Consider the following 19940-nt stretch of genomic DNA (forward strand, 5'->3'; position numbering starts at 1 on the left):
AGGACGACAATCGTATTAGTACTAGTAGTAGTATTTCCTGTTCTTATGCACTTTTACGAAATTAAAAGAAGTTTATACCAAATTAACAAGGAATCTTTTTCAAACAAAGCACCACAGACTATATTGAGGTGATTTGGGAGACTATTTATTGCTCTTACTCTCCTTTGTTTTCTTTTTTCTCTTTTTTATAATGATTTGTTAAATTTAATGCATTATTTCCTTTCATGGAGATGTTACATTTAGTACTTCATGCAGGTTATTTTTGTCATTATACAGAATAAGAAAAATAGGTGTAAGGTTTTTTTAAAATTTGGAGGGTATTGCCTGCAATTGTTATAAACCTCACCAACTGCAATTATCCCTTATTTCTTCTACATTTTTTTAGTACTATCCTCTTAGAATTCTGTTAAGAAAATTCCGAACCTTGAGTTCAATTCCATCTATTATGTGTTGACGTTGATTTGTGACAGCTGGTGAACTGTTGTCAATGGTTGCAAGCAAGCCACCTGGTTTACGATGAAGAAGCCTGGAAAACAGTAATTGGACTGATGGTGGTGAAAATGAGAATGCGCTAATTTGATGCTGACTTCTTAGACGACCATTGTTCGTCCTGCTTTGAGACAATCGTCGTTCGTCCTACTTTGAGCAGTCTGAAGGACTTAAAATTCGTATCAAAAGTGATTGATTAAGAAGATACTGATAAAAAAAAACTAACTTGTGAGTGAAAGTTACTGTATTGCTTAAAAGAAACATGAAGTTCGCAGCACACTCATAAATATTGCTTGTAAATCTTGCTTAGAATCAATATTTTTAAATCCGGATTGGAGAGTGAACCGAAAAACCTTCCGATTCACAGTTCAATAAGTATGATCCCGCTTCACGGGTTTAATAATTTTTTAATTCATTTTAGTATTAAATATTTTGAATAAAATTAAAATATTTATTTTAAAAAATAAATACTTAATAAAATCAGTTGAACCTCCTGGTTTTTTCCAATTTTTTTGGTTCAACCGCTTTTTGACCGGTTCGATTAATTATTTGGATTTTTAATTGAATTGGATCGGAGGCATGGCCGATTTACGGTTCAATCGATCGATCCGATCCGATTTTTAAAACATTGCTTAGAATGAAAAGAGCCTTCATAACAGCTCTAATGAAATTTATATAAACTGACGTTGATTTCGCTTAAAAACATGGAATGAAGAAGGAAATACTTGCATGAAAGATGAGAATCCCAAGATTAGCTTAAAATTAGCCTAACTTCTAGCTTAAAATCTTCTAAAATTTGAAAAAGTACGGCATGACTAGTCTTTTTGTAAGTTGAATATGATTTTCATCTGATTCATCTTGTAGTATTTATACTTAGATGCTTCCCTCTAGCATCAACGATAATTGCTTCTAATAAGACCACTTTCCTCATGACATGGTTCACGTCAGTCATATTAGTTGAGTCATGGACAGTGGTAACTATCCATTCTTATGTTTTAGGATAAGATGACCACCACCCCCTAATTTGTAGGGCCGTTAAACTGATGCATGCATCATTTTGCCAATTGGTCTCATCCGGTATGAGGAGCTGACAATTATGCAAATATTATTGGTTATCAACATCGATTTCTCATGGAAACTTTGTTACTCACACCTGTTAGTCTTGAATTGGTGCCACGGTCCATACATTCCTTCCTGATTGCCAATTTTCAAAGACCAGTTACCAATCAAGTCCCCTATGTGACCTTAATCTGTCACAACTGATGAATTCCTTATCATACAGCCGATTATCTCCGACTACTGATAAACTATCCGGCCTAAATAGATTCTTTAGCATAATTGGCTTCCTTTCTCCCTTTTATACGGCACATATTAGTATATGTTTATGCACACTGATGGATGCATGAGCATCAGCATCACGTCGATTATTGATCGACCTCAAATGGATGCTACCGATAAATTCCTATCAGCCAATTATGATTAACTATTATCGGATGAATATCAGCCATTATGCAGATTATTAACCGGCTTTCAATGAATGCTGCCGATAAATTGTAAATATTGCACCAACATCATGGACACAGAATAAGACCCATCAACTACTGTACTAAACAAGCAAATTAATAACACAAGTAGATTATTAGATCGTTGGATCGTATAATATATGAAGAGTTACGCTGCTCTTTTTGACAAGAAGTTCATAAACAACACCTAAATGGACTCCTAAATATTTTCAGCCTCAAAGTTTGTACCATTAGCTCAAAAACTTGGACCATTCGGGATGCAAAATGTAATTCAATTTTGAAGCCATATTCAAACTCGACTCTAACCCTCGTTTGACAAGAAGTTCATAAACAACACCTAAATGGACTCCTAAATATTTTCAGCCTCAATGTTTGTACCATTAGCTCAAAAACTTGGACCATTCGGGATGCAAAATGTAATTCAATTTTGAAGCCATATTCAAACTCGACTCTAACCCTCGTCACAATTTCAGTAATTTTGGTTCGTTTTAGTTATTTGGATTAAAATTTTTTCGAAAATACTAGGAAAGAAGTTGAAAGACGGAGCCTATAAATACAACTACACACAGACGTTGAAACTTGAAAGACAAAACCTAAAATTGAAGAAGAAATTCTAAAGTTCATATAGATACCTATCTCTTGTACTTTGAAACCACTTTTAGGCCCAAATTTCCAAACAGATAAAGAAAAAGAAGAACAGTCGATGGATCATATAAGAAAATGACTTGCTCCTTATCCGTCTGACAAATTTAACAAAATGAAGATTGAATTGATACTAATGACCACCATTTGCAAGCCGACGAACTTGATCTGTCAAAAATTTCAAACGCAAAACGTGGATTAGTCTTAGTCAGAGAAACTTCACTGCCCGAGTCCGACTTTGAATTGGCAGCTTAACGTGTAGTAATTGTGCTTTTCGATTTTAAAAAGGATTAAAAAAAGAAAGTTAGTAGTATTTCTCTTCCGGAGAACGGGAAAGTTATAAAGCCGTTGTTAAGTTTGGAAGTTACGAATTATTCTAAATCACTAATTCTTTTCCTTATTATTGTTTCTCATTATCATAAGTTTTGTTTTAGGTACTGCATGCATTAATGGTACTCTCCCACACAATGAATTTCAAAGCATGCAACTGCTCCCAAAAAAAAGACGATAAAAAGGAATCATTTGCAATAATGATGAGATATTTTGTTAAGAAAAGATAAAAACAAGAAGGGAAGCCGGACACAGAAAAATTTTTGAAGATAAAAGAAAAGAGCCAAAAAAAAAAAAGTCCATTTGCATTTCTATTGTCCCTCTGCAAATTTCCTAAGCATGACCAATTTTCTATTGTCCCTCTGAAGTCGTTGGGTTAGCTGGAGTCATTCAGAAGGGAAAATTCCAGAAACCTCCCTGAGGTTTCTAACACTGGCACTCACCTCCTCTGTGATTTAAGAAATAGCATTGACCTCTCTTGAACTTGCTGATTCTTTGCATATTCAGTCCAGACTAAAAAAAGTGCCATTAAAATAGTTTTAGAGAGTGAGATGAGAAATTTGTGCTAGATGTGCCCTTTGTGCTACATACCAAGTACTATTAGCAAAGGAATGAAAAAATACTACAAATCAATTAATAATTAATAAACTTTAAGGGTTGTAGTTTATGGGTAAATGTGTATTACCTATTCAAAGTATCAGCTCTTTATGAGTATTTTACTCTCAAACATTTAATTTATGATAAATATATCAATATTTGTAAGTAAAATTCAAAAAATATTATAGTATTATTATTACAAAAAGGAAACCGGTAGGTTATCTATTTAATATAAATTAAATATTTTTAAAAAAAGAAATGCCTCATAAAGTATTAATTCTTTATGCATTTTCTCCATTACATGAACAAAGTATCGACTCTTTATAGACATTTTATTCTGAATTATTTAATTTATATTAAATATATAAATATTTGTAACTAAAATTGAAAAAATGTTACACTAATATTTTTAAGAAAGGGAAATTGGTAGGTTTTGTATTTGACAAAAATTAAATGTGTGAAAGTAAAAAAAAAAAAAAAAAGAAATTACCTATAACATACCAGTTCTTTATGGGTTTCCTCTATTACAGGAACAAAGTACCAACTATTTATGGACATTTTATTTTGAATCATTTAATTTATGTTAAATGCATAATTGGTTGTACGTAAAATTCAAAAAGTGTTACACTAATATTTTTACAAAAAGGAAACTAGTAAGTTTTGTATTTAACAAAAATTAAATATGTGAAAATAACACTTACAGGTGGTTTAATTAGTTACTTAATTTATTGACAAGAAACAAGGTTCCTTTTGCAAAATTTGTTCATTAGGTTTCTCCAAATAATCAGGGTATAAAGGTAAATTTTCACAATCTTTTGTTAGCAAATCTGGCACAAATTTCTCATCTCATTACTTAAAATAATTTTTTAATGGCACTTTTTCTAGCCTAGACTGAATATACAAATAATAAGTTCAACGGAGGTCAGTGCTATTTCTTAAACTACGGTGGAGATGATGAGTGCTAGTGTTAGAAACCTCAGGGGCGTTTCTGCAATTATCCCCATTCAGAATGACCAATCATGATCATGAGGCAGACCCTCACCGAAGCATATCCAAAACTGGGCATCCTTTTAGTTTTCCATGTATACATCGTCAACAAACAACTGAAATAACTGCTGATTGATTCAGTAATTGGGTGTAGCTAAATCTGGTGCTCGGGAGTTTCATTTGATTACAGCAGCACATTAGATACTGTTGGCTATTTAATGGAAGGTGGAGCAGTCTTGAAACAGAAAGTAGGGACAGATGAGGTTGTACTAATGATTCCAAATCCCCAACAAACTTCACAATCGACCAAACAGATTGGTGGGTTGAACGGAAATACTACAACTCCCACAATTCTTGAATCTACTACTTCATTCTATTCTTACTCTGCAATGGAGCAAGGAAATGTCCAGTCAACAACCGTACAAATGAGCACTTCTTCTTCTTCGCCAGCAACGGGCAGGTTGAGTAGTTCAGTGCTGAATCCACCATCAACATCAAACCAACCTCCATCTGAAACAAGTACCGGTAGTATTAGTATTCGGAGGCGGCCATTAGCCCAGTTTCGATGCCCCAAGCCTAAGTCAAGACTAGTGGAGCCGCCACAGCCTCCCAAAGTGAAGCTTATTGAGGACGGTAACATACAACCACCTGCACCTACGACAACCTCGCCTTACAGGAGCCCGATACGAAGGACTAGTACTCCCAACACTCCGAAGACTACAGGTTCAATTACCCCGAAAACTCCATTAATGGCATCGCCAGGATATCATGAAGATCAAGAGGATGATGATGATGATGATGGTGGAGTTTACCAGCCTGGGTATATCCCGGATCAGTTTGAAAAGAAAAGACATAGTAAAAAAGTGGAATTTATCATTTTAATTGAATGGATTGCATTGTTTAGCATATTGGGTTTTTTGATTGTTAGCTTAACTGTAGATAAATTGAGTAGTTTGTACGTTTCGGGATTGCGCATATGGAGATGGTGTGTGTTGGTATTGGTGTTTTTCTGTGGGCATTTGGTTACTCAATGGTTTACTGAGTTGTTAGTGTTTGTGATTGAAAGGAATTATTTGCTTAAGAACAAGGTTTTATATTTTCTTTATAGTTTGAGGAAGAGTTTTCGAGTATCGCTTTGGTTGGGCTTGGTTCTGATAGCTTGGGCACTGTTGATTAATAGAGGGGTCAAGCGGTCAAGGCATACTATGAGAGTACTGAATCATATTACAAGGGCTCTTGCATCTAGTCTTATTGGATCAGTTATGTGGATGGTAAAGACTTTCCTAGTAAAGCTATTAGCTTCTTCATATCATGTCCAGGCATTCTTTGATAAGATTCAAGAATCCATTTTTCATCAGTATGTTCTTCAGACCCTTTCAGGCCCTGCATTGATGGAAAATGCTGATACAGCTGGACGGTTCAGGAATAGCGGGAGGTTGAGCTTCAAGTACTCAATGAAAGGGAAACAAAAGGGGAAAGGGGATGAGGTGGTTAATGTGGATAAACTTTACAATCTGACACGAGAGAAGATTTCTTCTTTCACAATGAATGGGTTAGTTCAAGTAATAAGGACTTCAGGATTATCAACTATTTCTGATGTGCTTGAGCGGAGCTATGATGACGAAGAGGTTCCACAGAAGGAGATTGTAAGTGAGGTTGAAGCAAAGGCTGCTGCTAGAGATATTTTTAAGAAAGTAGCCAAGTCTGGCAACAGGTAAGATAAAATGCCTTGTATTTAGATTCTTCAATTTTGGTTGACACTGATTGTTGCATAAAATCTTTTCATCCCGGCCTAGGTATATTGATGAAGGAGATCTTTTGCGGTTTTTTCCACCTGAGGAAGTTGGTAATGTGCTTCCACTATTCGAAGGAACTGCACAAACTGGACAGATCATGAAAGCATCCTTCAAGAGTTGGGTGGTGAGATCTGTCTTTACTTATAAATTTCAAATTGATTCGTGGACTCACAGAAAAGTACTTATATAGTTATTAAACGCGGTTCATTCTTGCATTCTATCATGAATTCTTCAATAACATCAGCTTGACTAGTTGACAGGTCACGGAAGTTGAGCTCTAATACTCATTTTATGTTTCTGAGATTTTTCAAATAAAAGCATTTTGCAGATTTTGAGTGGTTGGTTTTGAACATTTACTCGGAAAACTAACTTTAGACTGCAAAATAGGGATTTACTAACTTGTTCAAGAACACAAATATAACAGATGTATGAATACGGAGAATGTTGAACAAACTGTTTATGGAAGTGTTTTTATTTTCAGTTCTGATAAAAGTGGTGATTGGTCACAGGTAAAGGTCTACAATGAACGGAAATATCTAGCACATTCTCTGAATGATGCCAAAACAGCTGTTGAAGAGCTTAACAAGATCTCTTCTGCAATTATTTTAGTAGTCATCATTATAGTGTGGTTGCTGTTGATGGGATTTGCTACAACTAAAGTGTTGGTCTTCATTTCATCTCAACTTCTACTGGTGGTCTTCATGTTTGGCAACACAGCCAAAACGGTATTTGAAGCAATGGTCTTCGTATTTGGAACCCACCCGTTTGATGTTGGCGATAGATGCGTTGTCGATGGGGTGCAGGTGATCCCTTATCCCAAAGTGCATATCCTTTATTTTCTATTCCACTTCTTCTTCCTAGTGTACCCTAACCCCGTTGAACTTCTCCAGATGATTGTTGAAGAGATGAACATTTTGACAACAATCTTCTTGAGATATGACAATCAGATGATATACTATCCAAATAGCATTCTTGCTACTAAACCAATCACCAACTTTAATAGAAGTCCACCGTTGGGTGATTCTGTGGAGTTTTCTGTCGATTTTTCCACTTCAGTCGAGAGCATAGCAGCTCTAAAGGCCAAACTAAAAGGGTATGTCTCTACCTCTTATATTTCATCAGTCATCAGAAAGAAATGATAACTATATTTAGTTGCCGCCTTCTCATTTTTTTCTGAGAATTTCCTGCCCTGCCCTTCCCTTCTTCTCTTTGTTTTATGGGTGTTGGCTGATGCCAATTTGTGTTGAGAAGGCTTCAGGGGCAGAAAGGAATAATACAGTCTATTAGGAGCTTCTGAATTTTAGTGTATTCAAGTTTAAGTTCATTTTCCAAATTAGCCTCCCAGTTAAGCATGGTAATAGCCAGCTTTCAATTCATTAGTCCGTTAGGATTTGAGGTTTCACAAGAACTCGATATCTGCTGATACAGGATGATACTTTCCATGAAAGATGTTCGCAATTCACCTGTGTTTCGGATTGATTTCTGCAACTGTAATAGTGTCATCTGTTTCTTCAGCTTTTCATTATTGTTTCGCACGCCAAGCTTCATGTAATGACTTTGGACAGTTCAACTTCAATTTTCCTTTCTAGTTCCATCCTGCAGCTGTTCTTTTCTAGTTCCAACACACACTCGACGAGATTGATTTCGGCAAAAGAACCAACTGGATACACAGAACTCCCCCTGCTTTTCTAGTTTCTGCTGTAGTACAAGTAAACCTTGCTCTGTAATGCAAATTGCATTGGCAACCAGAAATTGAGGCTACAAATTAGTAGTTCCTTTCGCTGTCTTTATGGAAAAGAAATTTACTTAGTCTGACTATTGCTGCCCAGTACTTTTACATTTCATTTCTGGAGCCCAAATGAAAAGGAAGGAAACTTCCATAATTGGTTGTAGATGTAGTGTTTTAATGGACAATGTGCTTTGTGGTGTGTTTCAGGTATTTGGAGAGCAAGCCTGAACAGTGGCAGCCTAGCCACAGCGTCCAGATCAAGGAAATTGAGGATGTGAACAAGCTCAAGATGGCTCTCTACGTTACTCATGCCATAAACTCATCATCATCGCAGAGAAGCAGCCACAGATCTGATCTAGTCCTTGAGCTGAAGAAAATTTTTGAAGTTCTTCAAATCAATTATCATCTTCTTCCTCAAGAAGTGCATGTCAGATATGTTGGATCAGAGTTTCCTCCATCTAACACCTATTGAACGATGATATATTCTTCTTCAGCATTCATTCTTTAAAACTATAGCAACAAAGTTGCTCGTGGCATTATTAGCATTTGGAATCATACACGCACCCTCTTTTGGAGTTTTTTTTTTTTTTTTGGTAGAAAAATAATACTGTAGCCATATGTACGAACGAGATAAAAATATACCAATTACTCAATCCGTCAAGAAAATATTTCAAAAAAAATTTCCCCAAAAATTCACAAAAAATTTTCGTTTTGAGAATGCAGTAGGTTTGCCAAATCCTTCAAGGAGTAAAGATTATGCATGGTTCTGGTTTAGTATGAATGGATTTGTCATCCAATGGAAAAGATCAAGAATCCATTATTATTATTTGGGTTATTATCCAATTCAGACAATCATTCACCTTTGTTTTCTTCCGGGTTCTGCTTTAATAATTGCCTAAAACTAAAAGGCTTGATCTAATCTCTCTTTCACAACCTTAGAAAATGAAATAAAATCTCTTTCACAACCTTAGAAAATGAAATAAAAGTGAACGGGACAGCACCAAGCATTGGGAAGCATGGTCGGTCAGAGCAGCGTAACAATGCCCTGTAATTATTGGCAATTACCCAAAAACGTGCACTATTCTTCCAAAAAGACAGTTCTTGGCTTTACATCCACTAATATCGCCATGAAGCGAAGAGATAAAATGGCAAGGCAGCACGTAATTCCAATCGGACCCATTTCTCCAATATCAGGATTTCCCATCAAATATCAATAATCTCTCCCTCTCTTCTCTTCTCTTTTCTTTTCTTTTCTTTTTTGGATTGAGGGATTTGGATCGAACTGATTCAAATCATTCATCCAAATAACTATTGATTTACAAACCTATTCATCCATTCACATCAAACCCATTGATTCTGTTGAACTCTACGCTGAGGTGAAGGAATAGAGCAAAGAGTCGCCATCAGACCCAGGGAGGGACTATGGGAAAAGCAGCTGGCCTGACTTGATTACCCATCAAGTATCAATCATGTCTCCTCTTTTCTGAAATTCCGAAGCAGAGAGATTCACCCTTTTTTACTGTCATCTTTTATTTATTGTATTCTGCTCACATGCTGTCATGCATCAGCTTGGAATTTACCCCAACCCCCCCCCCCCCCCCCCCCCACAATACAGCAAAGCCTTCACTCTTTTCTAGTTTTCGTGTTGCACGCACATGCTAGTGTTTGATATCATGTTCCCTCTTTCAAGTCTTGGTTTCATGTGTGGGCGAGTCTACAAGTTTTGGATCAGTCCTGGATAAGCATAATATGATGGACAATTTCTTTTTCATTCCTTTTAAAAAGAAAGAAAAACTAGTGAATTAGTGCATCCACATTCTCTAGCTAGCTAGCTTTCTTGGGAATGATGCGTCCAGGAAACGTGCTTTGACCATAAGCCTTTGCGGGGCAGGAGTATGGACTATGGATGGATCAGGATTGCTAGCGAGGGTAAAGATGGGAAAGGCGAGGTGTTCCATGGAGGGAAAGTGAGTCAAAAAAGTTGTGGACTGGTGCATCCTTGAATGCTGCAACCATGTCGAGCACAGCCTGGCCCTGGCACTTGTGGATGAGAGCATGAGCGAGCATAAGTGGAACTGGGCTCCCGTCGGCGTGAGCAACAACCTACTTGTTTGGATCCTTTTGGGTGTCTTCGCTTTGATTTGGTCCCTCTACGTTGTGTGCGCCAGCACACCCTTGAAGAGGCTGAAGAGTGCCTGAGTCTGGATTGTCTCTCTCACTACTATTTCATGACAAATAAAAGTTATAAGTTTAGGAGAATTCGATTTCAATCGTTATTATGTGTCACAGGATGTGTCCGATCACTTGCAGATATTTTCTTATTTCATCGCGACAATTTTCACATCGACAGATCACTTACAAACATTTTATTATTTCACTAAAATAATTTTTACGTTGACAACGAATTTGAGTACACGACCTTTCATGGAAAAGAGAACCTTTCTTGTTAATCGAGCAAACTTGTATTAGGGTCTGGATTGTTACTATAAACTCCACAATCTAGTCTTACCGAATTTGTGTCATACTACTACTACTAGTTCATTTGACGGTATTTCTGTAAAATTTCTCAAGTGTGTTTGGATTGAGATGATTTGAAAAAAAAAAAAATTTGTTTCATAAATTTCAATCGTCTTTTTATCTTTTCAATCACTTTTTTGTATGTCACGTTACAAAAGGTGCTAGAATAATTACTCAAATAAATCATCCAAATAAACTTCTATCCAAACAAACTTGTGTGATTGGGTATTTGGGTTGCCTTCTCCTCCTAGCTTTGCTATCATAAATCCATTTGCCTTTCGTTTTGGTTTTGGTGGTTGTCAATCAAAATCTACTTAAAAGCTCGAATTACAACCAAAGCTCGCGGAACAATTAGTGGAGATAAAGTAAGAAAGTTGCAATTAATTATCATTTCCTTTTAAAGTAAAACAATCAAGAGCAAAAGTTTATTAAGGAAGTGAATAATGAACATTGAACGCGGCGCTGGTACCAGACAATTTAATTTTGCAGGGCTATCCAAAAATGACTTCTTCTGCTGGAGAAAGGAAGGGATAACAAGTGCAGCAACTGTCTGATATACAAATACAAGGTTCTCACCGAATGCAAACTTCGCCACAAAATTCACAGTCACAATTTTAGTTGTTGTAACGGCAGACCCGTTTCAGCAATTCTTGAATTAAGACAATCAGCGGCTCGGGCTCTTGGCAATTTTAAAAGTTCTACACAAATTACTTGCACCATATTCGCTTAATGGGTTTCGGGTTTTAAGCAGAAGGGGGGAAAAAACTAACCGGGTTTCAAGTTCTAACTAGAAAAGAAAAAAAAAAAAAGGGGGTGTGCACATTTACTTGCAAAGTGATGAAGAAAAAAGACGGTTCCACATATCAATCTAAACCATCCATTGGGGAAAAAAAAAAGTGAAGAAGAGTCGACCGTCAACTCTCTAACATTGGCAATTAATTAACCGTTTCTTTTTGCGTCATCCGACAACTACAGAAAAGAGGGCAGGTCCAACTGGATTCTTCAAGGAATCGACAGGACTGAATCATCATCGTCAGTGGAATTAAATTCGACAGGAACTGAATTCTTGAAGAATTCGACGGGAAGTGAAAGGGCGGTCTGCCCGTTCTCTATCCTTGAGATAACCATACATACAGGATGAGTTGATCAAATTGCCATATTTTCAAATTGGAACATCATATCATGTTCGTCGGTTTTAGCTGGCAGAACTTATACTTAAGAGTTGAATCAAAGACCTTACATGCATCTAATTGATGTAAAATAAAAAGATAATTAAAAAATATGTTAAAAAAAAGTAACAATTTTCCTTTAGAAAATTGCTTTCCAAACAAATGCAATTGGGAAGTACTAAGTAGTAGTAGTAGAATTGGTGAGTTCGGGGTTGTTTTCTTTTCTCCTTTCAGTCATCCATTGCTTTTAGCCTTCATTGACTAATCAAGGAGCTCCACCACTAGAGGCGGCGGGCATGGCAAGTTGGCAATCTTCACTTTAACCGGACGGCCTTTTGTCTTTTTGCATCTGGGATCCATCCATCCATCAGATCCTCTGTCATTCACCACTAATTTTCAAAAGGCTAATCCTTTTATTACATCACCTAAATTACATCACCTAAATTGATATCACCCCCAATCATGCCCGTCTTTTTTGTTGTAAACTACCATCTCGGATGGATTAATTAAAAAAAAAATTATGTGAGCGTTATCTCTTTTGACCAAAAATTATGTGAGCGTTATCTCTTTTGACCAAAAATTTGTGTAGTAGGACAGATATTTTGTGGTGTATCATTTATTTGTTACGTTTGAATTCTTTTATTAAAAAAAGACTGTCAGGTCCTTGTCCTTTTCTTCTTTTTTTAGTCGAATTATTGAATGGAAGATTGTGATCACATGAATATAATAGTACATTGTGATATATCCAATCAAGTCAATAATGGGTTCCGAGAGCATTTCCTAATCTTTGCTATCCCACTCAAGTCATTGTGAAAAAGTTTGTGTATGTTATCGTGCTGGTATGTTATTATTTAGCCCTACCAAGTTATTTTTTTTTGTTAAACATAATCAATCTTTATGTGCTTGAATTGGATTGCAAATTGCACATCCCATAATCATATACTGTATTTCATCTGGAAGATCAATGGGGCTAACATATATCACCAGCTACCTGTTGGCTGCTGCCACAATCTTAAAGTTGGTACACCAGCATATGTGGAGCTGATGACCTAACCATGGTAGTATATATCCTTTGGTTATCGTATAGGATGGCTACTTGTCAAACAACAAAGATCAAGGCCCATTGAAAATCAGGATTATGAATTGAACCTATTCAGCGTCCGAACCCGGGATACCATCGCGTGGGAAAGGTTAGATTCATTATTCGAATATTTTCGCAACGGATCTTCTGTCTCACATTCTGTGCCACTTTCTGTCCCACTTTTTATTATATTGCTATTTCTCTTATATAAACATCATGTTTTAATTCTTTTTTGTTTCCTTAAGATTCAATAACTTTCTTTTTTGAAGTTGTTGTATTTATTTTTTACTTAATTAATAGTTATTGAATCTTAAGGAAACAAAAAAGAATTAAAACATGATGTTTATATAAGAGAAATAGCCATATAATAAAAAGTGGGACAGAGAGTGGCACAGGATGTGGAACAGAAGATCCGTTGCGGAATACTTTCACAAATTTACCATAAAGCAGTAGGGCAGAAAGTGGACGCTCTGAAGTTTCTAGTGAGATTTTAGGGACAATTTTAGAAACCTTCCCTGAGGTTTCTGATAATTTCACTAAATTCTTTTGAGATTTTGAAAATTACACTTATCTCCCTTATCCATCTAAAATCACCATTAAAAGTGGTTTATCATAGTGGTGGAACTATTGTCATAATTGCTTATCAAATAATAAATATGGTATTGAGAAATTGACAAATTTTTCTTACATTTGTGTTAAATATATTACAATTATGTTGGATAGTAATTTAAACTTTATAATTTGAGGGCATTTTAAGGTATTTATATAAATTTTTTTTTTGACAAAGTCTAATATTTGATTACCAAAAGTGTTAAATTAAGGGAGATGGGTGTAATTTTTAAAAATTTCAAGGGAACTCAACGAAATTACTGAAAATCTTAGGGAAGGTTTATGAAATTATCTTGAAATCAAAATGAAGTGTATTCCTAGTACTCCCCATCAATGTAGCATTAAAAGCAAAGTACGTATTACTGTGCCGATTTAATTACTCTTTGGAAAACTAAAGCCTCTAGCTTACACTACAGGGACGTGGCCGCTGGATGCAATAAATTTTGGGATACTTTTAGAAACCTCCCCCGAACTTTTTGATAATTTTACGAAGCTCCCTTGAGATTTATAAAATTGCATATGCCACCCTTGATTTGATAGTTTTAATAACCAAACCTTAAAACAACATTGATGAATACCCTACAATGCCTTCATATAACGAGTTTTAATTTACTTCCCGATATAATTGCATTATTATCTAGCATAATTATAAGAAAAATGTGCCAAAATTTTCATGTCCATATCTACTATTTGATAAACAACTATAATAATAATAATTTTATCATTATGATAGAATACTTTTGATGATATTTTATTATGAATTTAGATTTATAAAATAGGGAGGAAAGTGTTGAAATAGTTCTTTTTCAATTTGTGAATTTTTTGAGTAGTAGGATTACCTTAATTTAGTAGAAATTGTGGGCTAGTTCTTTTTGATTTATTGTTGATTTTGATAACAAAAAAGAAAAAGGAAAAGAAAACAAAGATCTACAAAAACATTGGATTGCATATAAAGTTAACTTGTCAAAAAATCACCTAACTTGACATTTAATTAAAATAAAATCTAGAAACAATAGTGGTAATTCTATAGTTTTGTTGGCGAAAAATAAAAGAGAGGAATAAGATGGAAAAAGACTGAAAAATAATTTTAAAACACAATCTTAGTATAAGCATACCAAACAAGCGAATTTCATTAAAATGATTAAGAGTAATGTTGTTATCATTTAAAATGGCAAGAGAGAAAGAGAGATATGTATAATTTTTAAAATCTCAAAGGGAGTTAAGTGAAATTGTCAAAATCTCCCCTCAAGGAGGTTTCTGAAATTGTCCCATCAAATTTTATTGCATCACAAATTCACAGTGTAGATGAGGATTGCAAATTCTAATTGATTGCACTTGAGATGGATTCGACATGTGACAGGTTTATTCATTTATTTATGTTCAACTAGCTATAGGTGTGAACCTGACACATTTATAAATTATAATGTCCTGTGTTCTGCGGCCTCTGCACATGTTTTACAAACCTTTCCCAGTTACTCACTTGAGGTAGTCTGCTACTAATCAATCGATACAGTAGTCACTTAAGGATAAACAACTGCTCAAAAAAGGCAACGATTAGTCCTAATTTCCAGACACCCATTGTGGGGGGTTTTTTTTTTCAGGGGTGAATTGTGCACATGTCTGAATACGATCAGGGAGAATAGTTGAGAACATCCGACAGAAAGTTGTTGGGGCATTTTATATATCTCACCTGGCGATGCACTCATTGTCAAATTCCATTCTGGTTGCAGAACAGCTTTATTTTGCTCCTTTATATATCTGCTGTCTTTTACTAGGCTATGGCAAGGGAACAAATTTCACGTGCAACTTGTTCTTGGCTTTCAAGAAAAGGTGATCAGTGAGCTGCTGGTTTTTAGAGTTCTAGAAGTGAGAAAGAAACTAAATAAAGAAAGAAAAGTAGATTCCCTTTTCTTTTGCATTTTGATGCGCATAAGAGGCTAATGGAAGGTGAAAAAGGCAATGACTTGAAGCCACATGGAGGTGATATTGCAATTGCAATCTTAGGCAGTTCACAAGCATCTGAGACCAGCCTGCAAGGTGGCTACCCTAGACATTCAGCAACACCTGAATCTGGAGCACATTCCCTCTCAAATGCTTCTGTTCAGGACAAGGCATCAGATGGGAATTCAACAAATTCTCAGAATCTGAGGCGCAGGCTTTCTTCAAGGATCAGTGAGTCTGATTCAACACTTAGTGAACTCCAGCTTGGAAACCTATCAATGAAGAAGTCCAAATTTTCACAGACCAAATCAAGAGTGCTGGAAGTGGAAGAATCAAATCCTACCAGCTCGACTTTGTTTGGCCAAGGCAGCGAATTGAGGGCTACTAGCTCGACTGCCAGGCGCTTACTTTCCGAGAAGATTAATTCTATGAGAGCTGGTAACCTGCCACCAGCAGAAGCCAATGGTGACGAGGATGATGACAAGAGTGATGATACAGATGATGATGAAGTGGAGAAGGAGCAGCATAAGGGCGATCAGAAAAATGCACGTACTCAAAGGTTTAAGAAAATAGGTAAGAATCTGAAAGCCATGGATGTTATTGTTGAATGGATACTGTTTATATGTGCAATGGCTATGATGGTTGCTGGCTTATATGCTCCCAATCTGAAGACTAGTATACTATGGGGTTTAGAACTTTGGAAATGGTGTTTGCTGGTTGCCGTGATATTCTGCGGTCGTTTGGTAACCAAGTGGGCTAAGGATGCCATTGTTTTCGTGATCGAAACCAAATTCTTGTTCAATGAGAGAGTCGTGTATTTCCTACATGGTGTGAAGCAGAGCGTGCGGGTTGTGATTTGGTTGGGTTTAGTTCTTTTGGCATGGGTTCTGTTGATTGATAGAGGTGTAAATCGGTCAAAGGAGACCACCAAGATTCTGAACTATATCACTAAGGCTGTTGTTTCATCTCTTATTGGGGCAGTCATGTGGATGGTGAAGACTCTACTGGTAAAGCTCATAGCTGCTTCTTTTCATGTGAAGACATTCTTTGAGAAAATTCGAGAGGCCATCTCTGATGAGTGTGTTCTTTTGATGCTGTCCGTGCCGCCGATGCCGAAAGTAGAAGAAAATGGAGACAATTCTCGGCCAAGTGGTAAATTTTGTTGTTTCAGACCTCCAAAATGGTGGAGAAATAAAGAGAATAAGGAGGAAATTGAGGTAGAAGATCACAAAAAGGTGGTGCAGGAAAAGACTAATCATGTACAGAAGAAAGAGGAGATAACATTAAAGAAGCTAGGAAGGATGAAAGCTGGGAAAATGCCTGCTTCAACCATGAAAAACTTGATTGATAGGATAAGGAGCTCAAAGTTATCTATTGTTTCAAGTGCCCTTGATGGGAGCCTCGATGATCTAGGCGAACAGAGGGATATTACCAGCAGATCTGAGGCAGAAGAAGCTGCTTCCCTAATATTCAACAATGTTAGAAGGCGTGGCCGCGAGTAAGACATATATTCGTGCATAAATTCGTTTACCCTTGTCAATTTGATTCCTTTGTTTTGTCTTTCAGGAGATTTAACGCGTATCATTTCGCAATTCCTGAAGGTACATCAAAAAGAGTGATCTTTTACCTTTTATGAATAAGGAGAATGGAACCTGTCTGCTCGCTTGGTTTGAGAAAGTGGCGGAACAAGGGAAGATATCTAAGGAGTCTTTAACTGATTGGGCGGTAAGCCGTAGCAGCTTCCATTCGGCTGCTGCTTCTTTTTTTTTTTCACCTGATCAGCTTTACTACTATGTTTTTTCTGTCTGTCTTTGGCTTAGTCTACCTACACGGTTTAACTTCTCCGTGAACCTCAACAATTGGTTTAGTGAGGCATCTCCTCTTGAATAAAATAAAACGAAACCTAATTTGGTAAATAACATTCTAATATAGAGGATGAATCTCAAAATTTTGAGTTTGGTTTGCATTGCACTGTATTCAGTAGACTAACCTGCTGTATGGTCCAGGTAAACATCTACAAGCAAAGGGAATATTTGTCACATTCATTGAAAGACGCCAAAACAGCTATTGAAGAGCTGAACAGAATTCTGTCTGGAGTCGTTCTTGTCTTGATTGTTGTTGTGTGGTTACTTCTGATGGGATTCGCAACAACCAAAGTACTCGTATTTTTGTCATCCCAAATCTTACTCGTCGTGTTTATATTTGGCAACACCTGCCGGACTGTATTTGAGGCCATGATTTTTGTATTTGTCATGCACCCCTTCGATGTCGGCGATCGTTGTGTCATTGATGGCGTTCAGGTAATTCACAAAGATCATTAGGCTAACTGATAGCCCAATCTATGCTCTTTGATCATGCACATGATGATGATGCTAACTCAATCTATGCTCACAGATGATTGTCGAGGAGATGGATATCTTGAAAACAGCATTTTATAGATATGACAACGAAATGATTTACTATCCTAATGCTGCTTTGGCTACTAAATCCATCGGCAATTTTAATCGAAGCCCCGATAAGATGGGTGATACTGTGAATTTTGACGTTGATGTTTCTACTTCATTTGAAAGTATTGAAGCTCTCAAAGCAAAAATAAAAGAGTAAGCTAGCTCCACTTCCTCATTTCAAGTACTGCCATCATCTTGACAAAGTAGCAGCTATCAATATTTGCTAAATTTCTTTTTTAGTCGGTAACTTAACGAGCAATTTCAGGTACATAGATGGTAATCCTCATCATTGGCACCCAGATCATAGCGTGCAGATTAAAGAGATTGAGCAAATGAACAAGATGAAAATGGCTCTTTTTGTCAATCACAAAATGAACTTTCAAGATTTCCTGCAGAAGATGAATCGTCGGACTGAGCTTATGCTAGCACTCAAGAAGATTTTTGAAGATGTTGGTATCAAATATCATCTTCTCCCTCAAGAACTGCATATCAGTTACATTGGATCTGCAGTGGCAACTTCTGCATCTGTTATGCAGACGAGATGAGTTCTCAGAGATGAAGACAGCCGACGCCTATCTTGTAGTAGAGTGCTATGTATGACTAGAATGTATGCATATTCCAGTCATCAAAACTGCTACTAAAGCACTTATCCAATTGTAATATACTAGTAATAACTAAAAATGCTGGTAGGCAGGTAGCTATGGCCTTTGGGCAATAAACCAATGTAGACCCGAGTCTGAGCGAATGCAAGCAGTAAAACAGACACCGGGCAGAGTGTGTTTGCTTGAGTTTTGAAGCTCATGGTTCCTTTTTAATACTAGTAATATAAAGTTAGAAGTTCTCAACATTGGATTTACATAAGGATGGGAATACCGGCTTGAATGTATAAAAGAATGTCGTCTGATGCTTCTCCATAATGCATAAAAATCTTGGGTGTAGTCCATTTTTTTTTTTGTTTTTGAACCGAGGCTGAAACTGTGAGTTTGTCTTCGTGCTTTTGAAGTAGACCCTATAAAGGTAAATACTAATCCAAACAGAATTTCTAATGCTCAGAAATAAAATTTGGGCTCCAATTTCACTAAAAAACTCTTTTTTGTTCCATAAGCCCTTTTCTTTTTCTCTATTATTTGATTGGCGGGCTTGTGAATTAGATAACCCTATCCAAGATAGCCCATTGGAGGAGCTGCCACGTAGGACAAAGAATAAGAGAGACAATCGCATCTCCATTTTCCACCTCTCGTCAACACTCTTTGCTCCATCATTTTTATGTAAAGACAGCCATATCAACAACATCCAACTCTCAAAATTCAGACAAAGAAACTGTTGGGCTTCAGAGGTTGAGAGAAGCAATGATGGCCTCTACATCAGCAGTCTCTATGGGCGGCATGCCTTTGACCTACGCAAGCCAAAAGAGGCTACCAACTGCAGACAGTTTCTTCAAGCCATTGCCAGTGAGGCCCTCCAATGCTGTTGCAGCAGCAAAGCCCATTGCCAAGTTTCAGGTCAAGGCTTCTTCACTCAAGGAAAAGGCGGTGACTGGATTGACAGCAGCTGCATTGACTGCTTCGATGATGATTCCGGATGTGGCTGAGGCTGCTGATTCTGGTCTTTCACCGTCCCTCAAGAGCTTCTTGCTGAGCATTGTTGCTGGAGGAGTGGTCCTTGCTTTGCTCTTTGGTGCTGTAATAGCTGTTGCCAACTTTGATCCTGTCAAGCGGAGCTGAAAAACTGTTCGGAATAATACACACATTCCAATTTTCTCTCCCAACTTGTATCTATGTTGCTAGTAATGACTAATGTTTGCACTTTAGAGTTATTCATGCCTCCAATTATTATTGTGCTGGAAAGACGTGAATGTCAAAATTTTTTAAGTTCCAGTCCAAAGTCGAGCAAGGAAAACCAGCTTGAGCTTACCAAATGGCAATTTACTGGCTCAAACAAAACACTGAATCTCCTATCACAGAAAAGAATCAAATTCAAGACCAACTTAGAAGCAAAAATGAGAGCAAGACAAGCGGAGAAATCCTGGATCTTCATCATCATTTGCTATGCCTCAGTCCCGTGTCAGCTTTCAACAAAAGAA

General features: G+C 36.8%; 3 protein-coding genes across 5 annotated transcripts; all 3 read left to right on the plus strand.

Moving 5' to 3' along the window:
- The first annotated feature begins 4608 nt into the window (after positions 1 to 4608).
- LOC140004281 (mechanosensitive ion channel protein 10-like) lies at positions 4609 to 8671 on the plus strand. 3 transcript variants are annotated; one of them, XM_072055078.1, is made up of 6 exons: positions 4611 to 5839; positions 5939 to 6282; positions 6365 to 6488; positions 6874 to 7167; positions 7255 to 7457; positions 8301 to 8671. In XM_072055078.1, the coding sequence occupies exons 1-6, from the start codon at positions 4787 to 4789 to the stop codon at positions 8563 to 8565; spliced, it is 2283 nt and encodes a 760-aa protein (XP_071911179.1). In that variant the 5' UTR covers positions 4611 to 4786; the 3' UTR covers positions 8566 to 8671. The 3 variants fall into 3 exon arrangements, with proteins under 3 accessions (XP_071911177.1, XP_071911179.1, XP_071911176.1); XM_072055076.1 differs by having other exon boundaries at positions 4609 to 6282; positions 6365 to 6485; XM_072055075.1 differs by having other exon boundaries at positions 4611 to 6282.
- A 6218-nt stretch (positions 8672 to 14889) lies between these two features.
- Positions 14890 to 18702, plus strand: LOC113692737 (mechanosensitive ion channel protein 10). Its single transcript, XM_027211260.2, has 5 exons — positions 14890 to 16908; positions 17012 to 17135; positions 17417 to 17710; positions 17805 to 18010; positions 18123 to 18702. Exons 1-5 carry the CDS (start codon positions 15410 to 15412, stop codon positions 18400 to 18402), a joined length of 2403 nt encoding a protein of 800 aa, XP_027067061.2. The 5' UTR covers positions 14890 to 15409; the 3' UTR covers positions 18403 to 18702.
- A 409-nt stretch (positions 18703 to 19111) lies between these two features.
- LOC140009464 (uncharacterized) lies at positions 19112 to 19673 on the plus strand. Its single transcript, XM_072055082.1, has one exon. The coding sequence runs from the start codon at positions 19207 to 19209 to the stop codon at positions 19579 to 19581; it is 375 nt and encodes a 124-aa protein (XP_071911183.1). The 5' UTR covers positions 19112 to 19206; the 3' UTR covers positions 19582 to 19673.
- The last annotated feature ends 267 nt before the right edge of the window (positions 19674 to 19940 follow it).

The sequence above is a fragment of the Coffea arabica genome, chromosome 6e (assembly GCF_036785885.1).
Source record: "Coffea arabica cultivar ET-39 chromosome 6e, Coffea Arabica ET-39 HiFi, whole genome shotgun sequence".
NCBI classification, from domain to species: Eukaryota; Viridiplantae; Streptophyta; class Magnoliopsida; order Gentianales; family Rubiaceae; genus Coffea; species Coffea arabica.